General features: G+C 45.5%; 1 protein-coding gene across 1 annotated transcript; it reads right to left on the bottom strand.

Moving 5' to 3' along the window:
• Positions 1–6941: 6941 nt before the first annotated feature.
• LOC127206353 (28S ribosomal protein S16, mitochondrial-like) lies at positions 6942–7439 on the bottom strand. Its single transcript, XM_051165638.1, has one exon. It carries the CDS (start codon positions 7436–7438, stop codon positions 6968–6970), a length of 471 nt encoding a protein of 156 aa, XP_051021595.1. The 5' UTR covers position 7439; the 3' UTR covers positions 6942–6967.
• Positions 7440–7858: the final 419 nt, after the last annotated feature.

Here is a 7858-nt window from a genome sequence, read left to right as displayed (position 1 = left end):
CTGGCTTTGTGGAGATGGCTGCTGCCCTCTTATCTTTATTGTCCTTATGCCCGCACAGCTCCACACAGCTTCCTAGAGGGATGTGGCCTGCGGCCAGTGCTTTGGGAGAGGTTCAACATCCCTCAGAAGCAGACAGTCTTGAAGTTCAGGCTCTCCTAGGAGGGAGATGTTGCCATAAGGAGAAGCTTAGAGACAGGGTGGAAGGAGAGACTTTTCCTCAATGATCTATGTCGACTAAGTTGCAGAGTGGGGATCGCACTTCGTCTTTTCTCTCCAGACTTGAATACTATCCTGTGCGTGCAGCTATGCTCCTGTGTGTGTGCAAGGATGGTCCCATGTGTGCAGGGATGGTCCCATGTGTGTAGGGATGGTCCCATGTGTGTGCAGAGATGGTCTCATGTGTGTGCAGGGATGGTTCCATGTGTGTGCAGGGATGGTCCCATGTGTGTGGACGGATGGTCCCATGTGTGTGCAGGGATGGTGCTGTGTGTGTGCAGGGATGCTTCCATTGTGTGTGCAAGATTTGAGGCTACAGATGTGCGCTTTTACATGGTTGTGGGGTTCCAAACTCAGGTCCCCATACTTTCCCTTTACCCTCTGAGGCACGTCTCCAGCTCCTCGGCCACTCCTCCTGTCATCTGACATTCTAGGTGAGTGTCTGCCTCACTCTTCACAGGCAACAAGCTTTTATGTCTTGCGCATTCACCCAGCAGTTCTAGATATCCCCCAAATCTGACTCCCAGGGCCCCTGCCACCTTTATATTCTTGTCTCCATACTGTGGAATCCAGGTGACTGCTGCCCAGGCCACACCTACCAATAGCAGCCTCTTTGTGGCATTACGGAGAGCCTGTCTTTGGATCCTCAAGCCCTTAACAGACTCCCCTGGGGTCTGGATTCCAGGAGAACGGTTTTCAGTTCTTCCACAAAGAAGCTTGTAGAACTCGGCCTGCATCTGGACCACAAATGCTATTCCTAGCTTGTTTAACCATTTCCCCATTTTATTTGGGCTCCTACAAAGGTATTACTCGTCCCAAATCAATCGGAAGAAATCTTAAGAGAATGATGCCCTGTTTTCCTTAAGGGGGGTTTGGGTAGGTTTTTGGTTGCTTTCTTGGGCCATAGATGCTTATTTTCATTGGGAGTTGGATATAAGCTGTTATTGGTCTTATTCAGAGAGAAAACGAGGTTAGATTCAAGGAGATCTCTTTTCCTTTATCTTTCTTTCTTAGGTTTGGAGACAGGGGTTAAAAAGAAAGAAGAGGGAATATAGAAATATATAGATATGATAGGACAAAAAGTAGGTTATTGAATCTACTCCTCAACTTAATGCCTTAATTGTTACTCACAGGGTTATTTTTAATTCACTGGTATAGAATTTTGTATATTGATGAAAAATAAGTTTAACGTTGATACATTGGTATGAAATTCAAATTTAAGATTATTTTTCACATACATTATATGTATTTCTACTCTGAGACATTTTATCCATACAACTTAATAATAATACAAGGTTTGCTTCTAATACCTTGCAGGCTGCTTAGCATAGCTAAGTAATACAAGTTAATTTGTTAAGATCAAATCAGAGTCATGTCGATCACTAGTCTATTTTTATCACAAGAATATACATCCTAGGTCTAACAGATAGATATGATTCTATAGTTAGATAAAGTAAAATAGTTAGATAAGGTCTTCAAAAGCCCCAGAGACCTACAGAATATGACATTTAAAAATGTTTTTGTTCTTTTAAAGAGTCTTTGACAATAAGGCAGGTTAACTCCTGGCAATGCCCAGCCTACGTCAAAGAAGATGATCAACATCAATGAACTTCCTTATGGAGATGGCTTCAAATGTAGCAAACCAGCCACTGGGCAAAATGCCCTCATTTCTGTGATAGACAGAATTTTGACTAAAAATGAGCAAGCTTGGATGCAGGCAGAGTCGAAGGCCAAACTCTGCCACAACAGGGAAAGACAAGTCCTCAATAGTTCCTGCCTCACAAATTCGTCTGTCAAATATATTAGGCCAGAAGGCTGAAGATGATGCTCCAATGTTATAGAGAGCTTTGCGTGACTGTTCAGGCAGCAAACTGTCTCTGTCATCTTCTCATTTTGGAAGCTGCTAACCTGCACTTCCTGTCTATTCAGGTAATTAATTTTATCTCCTCTCAAATATCTGATGGGATTGAAGCTTAGCTGTTTAGGGATTAAGATGTTTTTAGGTCTAGATAGGCGTTTTAAGTTAATAATGACGAGATATGATAGATATTGATTTTCATTCAGAATTTTAGGTGCACCAAGATAGGAAAGATGTTTTCTTCAAGGTTTTCAAATACAAATAGCCAAAACACTATGAATGTAGCATTTATATAATTCCTGATTGTTTCATGGTTCTTCTTGCTGTAGGTAGTTTATTGTATAGGTGTGTAATAATATAAATGTATATGTAAAAAATAATAAAAAAGAAAAAACACATAAATATTTAAAAAAAAAAAAAAAAACTCAGATTGCCAGACTCAAGGACATCAGTGGCAACACATTCCCAACCTGTGATCCCTGCACCAAAGCTGGATGTTCTCTCTCCTTACTCCTCCACATCCCCCAAGGTCAAACATTCCTCCTTCCCTGTTGGCACATGCCCACTCAAACTCAGTCTCCACCCAGTGTTTGAGCTCTTCCACTGAGCCTTCTGCAGAGTCCCGTCATGGAGAGAATTCTTTGTTGCTGGCTCTTCTCTGAATGGCACTTGTTTATTGTCTGGGAACTGGGGATTCCAGTGGGTGAACTAGCTGCTGTTCCCATGGCTCTTTCAAATGGTGGTTTTGATCTTTTCCTGTCCCAACTCCACTTCTCTCACCACCTGTACCCAAGGATCTTCAGTACATGGAACCAGGCAATGTACCTTCTTAGTTCTTCATTGATACCTCTATTGAATATTTTCTTTTCTTTCTTTCTATTTTAAAAGATTGGTTGGTTGGTTCATTGGTTGGTTGGTTGATTGATTATGTATACAGTGTTCTTCCTGCATGAACACCTGCAGACTGAAAGAGAGCATCAGATCACATTATAGATGGTTGTGAGCCACCATGTGGTTGCTGGGAATTGAACTCAGGACCTCTAGAAGAGCAGCCAGTGCTCTTAACCTCTGAGCCATCTCTCCAGCCTGATCTATTAAGTATTTTCATTTTCCATCCTTTCAAAGCCTATTGTCAAGTCAAATGTGGTGCTGCATTTCTGTCACCCAAGCACTCAGAGGTGAAGGCAGGAAGAGCAGGGGTCCATGATTATGAGGTAAGTTTAAGGCCAGCCCAGGCTACATGAGGCCCTGGCCCAAAACAAATAAAAACCTGTTGTCTTAAGGTCCAGGCTGTCAGTCTGGACCACTCAATGGCCCCCATTCCTTTTGCTCCAGTAAAAGTCTTGCTCTATTTCCCTGAAAATGTATCTAAACATATGGATCAAGGCTTCCTTTCCACTCTTGGTCCCCTTAACATTCTTGGAGACACCAACCTGCAGCCTGGTTTCCTACAAAAGTTGGGGACAAATAACTAAAGAGACTGTGACAGGCAGTGGTTGGCTACCGAGGAGGATGCAGATCAGGTGTCAAACTCAGTAAAACAGAGGTTCATGAAGATAGTTTTTGAAGATGGAGCTGTACCAGAACAGGATGATAAGAGCAACACAGCAGAAATTAGAAACTGGACACAGGGGGAAAGGCACTGCTGTAGAGCAGCCCTTGTGTGGAAAGAAGCAATACAGTCACTGTTCAAGCAGCCACACTGGCTGTGAGCCCAAAGCAGGCACCAATCCTCTCTAGTAACAAGAGTTGGGGGTGGGGGTGGGGCAAAGAAGTGGGGGGGGGGGGGGAGTGGAGGGCTGGAGCAGACAGGCAGAAGGGGAAAGGGAGTAGCCCTTTTGGATAGTCACTGTGTTCTCGGGAAACAAAAGTCATAGTATTCAGCTGAGAATGAGGATTTGAGAATTTATATATAACTTTGTTAGATCTCTCTCTGTGTTTGTCTCTTTGTCTTTCTGTCTCTCTGTGTGTCTCTGTGTCTCTGCATGGCTCTGCCTCTGTGTGTGTGTCTGTCTCTCTCTCTTTATCTGAAATCAGGCCACAAGGGCTTAACTATGCAGCTTAACTCTACCTCCCACAAATAAAACAGGAATCTGTAAACAAACATTCTTCCTTATTTCTGCCCCTTCAACAAACCACTCCTGTGCTTAACTAGAACTGGGTTTGAGCTGTGGCCAGGCTCCACGCCTCCTGGGGAAACATGAAAGCCAAGACTTTCAATTGTTCAGAGCATATCTCTCTCTCCCTTTCCCATTTCCCTCCCTCTCTCCCCCACCCTCCGTTCCTCTCTCCCTCCCTCCCTCTCCCTCTTTCTTCCTCTCCTTCCCTCTCTCCTTCCTTCTTTCCTTCCCTCCCTCCTCTCCCTCCTTCCTTCCCTCCCTCCTTCCCTATCTCCTTCCCTCCCTCCTTCCCTGTCTCCTTCCCTATCTCCTTCCCTCCCTCCTTCCCTGTCTCCTTCCCTCTCTCCTTCAGGTTCCTCAAACATGCTGTCCATGGCAATGATCCTAGTCACTTTAAGCTACCTCTTCTACATTAAGTCAGTTCTCTTAAAGGAGTCTCACTCTCTTGGAGGTCCCACCTTGTTGTTAATATAATGTTCTATCCCTGTTAACCATGTCCTTGGTCATGTGGCTCTCTCTCCTACTAAAGTGCATTCTGAATGTTAACCTGAGAGCTCCGCCCCCTGAGTGAGTCACTCCTTCCTTCCACACCTGAGTCACAAGCTTGTAAATCCAAAGCCAAGCATCCAGCCCTAAGCTGTGTGTGTGTTTTAAAGCCATGCTTCTCTGCCTGATGTGAGGAAAAAGTGGATAGCTGAGTGATGATGGCTTTTAAAAGATTAATTACCTATATACCAATTGTAACCCCTCTCTCCTCTCCTCTTGGTCCCACCCTCACTCCCTCTTCTCCCTATCCCCCTCCACTACTCCTCAGAAAAGGGGAACACCCCCTACCAACCCACTCCAGCACATCAAGTCATATCATGACTAAGGGCATCCTCTTCCCCTGTGACCTGGTGAAGCAGCCCAGCATGGGGGAGGGTGCGGGAGGTGCAGGGGAGTGACCGAAAAGCAGGCATTAGAGTCCATATCAGAGTCAGCCCCCATATGAATCCTGGGCTGCCCATGGGCTACATTTGTGTATAGGACCTATGTCCAGTCCATGCATGGTCCTTGGCTGGTGCTTCAGTTTCCATAAGGCCCTCTGGATCCTGGTTAGTTGGCTCTGTTGGCCTTCTTGTGGAACTCCTGTCTCCTCCAGGTCCTTCTATTCTTCCCCCACTTTTCCACAAGGCTCCCTACACCCAATGTTTGGTTGTGAATCTCAGCATCTGTTTTGATCTGTTGTTGGGTAGAGCCCCTCAGAGGACAGCTATGCTAGGCTCCTGTCAGCAGAGTATCCTTAGAAGGGGTTGGCTCTCTCCCATGGGGTGGGTCTCAGGTTGGGCCAGGCATTATTTGGATATTCCGTTAATCTCTGCTCTTTCTTTCTCCCTGCACATCTTGTAGGATGGGTAGATTTTGGGTCAAAGTTTTTGTGGGGGAGTTGATGTTCCCCTCTGTCCATTAGTAGCCCTGTCTAGTTAGACGGTGTCCTCTTCAGTCACCTTGGCTCCTGCTACTAAGTCTCAGCTACAGTCTTAGGTTGGAGAGCTTGTCACAGAGATGTCCCACCCACAGTTTCTCTTCTCTCTGCAGGTCCTCTGTTCTCTTGCCCCTGCTCTTCCTAGGTCTGATCTCTACCCTCATTTGTTCCCTCTCTTCAACTTTTTCTGCTGACTATTCTATTTCCCCTCTGGGTGAGGTATAAGCACCTTCCCTTGGGTCCTCATTGTTACTTCTCTTCTTTGGGTCTATAAATTGTAGTATGCTTATCCTGTGGTGTCTTTAATCCCAGCACTCTGGAAGCAAAGGTATGTGGATTTCTGAGTTCAAGGCCAGTTTAGTCTATAGAACCTGTTCCAGGACAGCCAGGGCTACACAGAAAACCTCTGTCTCGAAAAGACAAAAGCAAACAGAATAAAGTAGATCAAAAGCTAGGTTCAGCCACAGCCAGAAGTTCAGCAGGTCTGAGTGAATAAATGGCAAAGTGTGTAGAAGGAGTTAGGAGTTTATGGGGATGCAGTGTGGTTATCTGACAGAGTAGGGAAAACTGAGGGATGATAGCAGAAAAATAGTCAGCAGTGATTCCAGCAGAGATGAGGGTAGTGCTTTAGAGTGAGCCAGCAAAGTTGAGGTTGTTACACATTGGGGCATATAAGCTAGACTTCCCTAGGTAGAGGGGAGCTGGCTGGCTGTACCTGTGCTCAAGTTTCTAAAGACAATCCTTTTTTTTTTTTTTTTAACAAGAGCACTCTAAGTTACTACACGTATGCCCATAGATTAACGCTGGTCAGAGAAGCTTCTTTTTGCAGTGGGCAGGAGCTGTAGGGATCCCTGGAACTGACATAAACACTGATGCAATTGTGCAAGTGTTTGTGATCCCAGCACACTTTTTCTGGGGGTGGCAGGGGGTGGGGGGGTGGGGGGAGAAGAGTCAGGAGAGTTTCCAGAAGTTTGCCAGCAAGCAAGCCTGGTACATGCAATGCATAACAAGTTAGACTTGCTTCAAACAAGGTAGAAGGTGAAGACTGATACCTGAGGTTGCCCTCTGACCTCCACATGGGCACTGTGGCATGCTGGAGTGTGTACACACAGAGGGACAGAGACACAGTCAGAGACAGTGAGCTGAGAATGAGGAATATCAGCAAATAGCATCTGAGACCTATAACGGAGAATCCCTCCCTCTGTAGTAGCCTGCTTACCCAGTGTTTCTATCAAAGTTGTTTGGTTTTTTTTTTTTTTTTTTTTTTTTTTTTTTTTTTTTGGACTGGGAAACTCCATTTATTGACCCTCAAACCCAAAACAAAACAGAGTTCTGAAGGCCTTGAGCTTGTAGAGCCACAGCTGTGTTTGCTGAAGTCAGCTTGCTTCTGTTTCTCTGGGCTGACAGTGCTTTCTGAAGTGCTGAGAGGACCTCTGCTCTCTTCCTCCAAAGTCTCTCAGCATTGGTGATCATCATCGGATGCAGGGGGAAAAAGCCAGAAAGACCCAGAAGTTTCTCCATAGGCTTAGAGAGTTGAGCCCCACAGCCAACCCAATGCCGGATCTGGTCCAGGTTTAGGGCAACCAGTTTTTCTCTGTTACTGTTGGGCAGCGGATCGTAGGAGCTCAACTGCTCCACGAAGCGGCCATCCCTGGCACACTTGTTGTGGGCGGCCACAATGCAGTAAAAAGGCCAGTTGGTGCAGCCATCCAAAGCAAGGCGTATGGTTAGGTGGCCTCCGCAGTAGGCTTTGCAGAAAACGGTTGTGAGGTGGACCATGGTGCTCCGGCAAGTGGATCTTCGGCTGTCCCCCTGCGCAGATCCACTCCACCGAGCCTTCTATCAAAGTATTTTTAAAAGTGTCTGGACTTTTCATTTAATTTATTCTGTTACTATAGACATTTTCTGTTCTTTCCTCTTCATCCTCTACCTCTTCCCCCCTCCTATGCTCCTTTCTTCCTCATTTCTTGAAGCTGGAGAGCTTTCACCAGTCAAGAGCACTTGCTGGTCTTGCAGAAGGCCCAAGTTTAGTGTTTAGCACACACGTGGTAGCCCACAGCTGTTCATAACTCCAGTTCCAGGTGATGTGACATCGTTTTCTGATCTCTGTGGACACAAGGCACTCATCCAGTGCACACACATCCAGTCAGGAACTACACTTTTACACAAAAATATCAAATATTTTAAATTGTAAAAAGA

Source organism: Acomys russatus, chromosome 23 (genome assembly GCF_903995435.1).
Source record: "Acomys russatus chromosome 23, mAcoRus1.1, whole genome shotgun sequence".
NCBI lineage: Eukaryota > Metazoa > Chordata > Mammalia > Rodentia > Muridae > Acomys > Acomys russatus.
The sequence above is the reverse complement of the archived record's forward strand: the minus strand, read 5'-3'. Positions and strand labels throughout refer to the sequence as shown.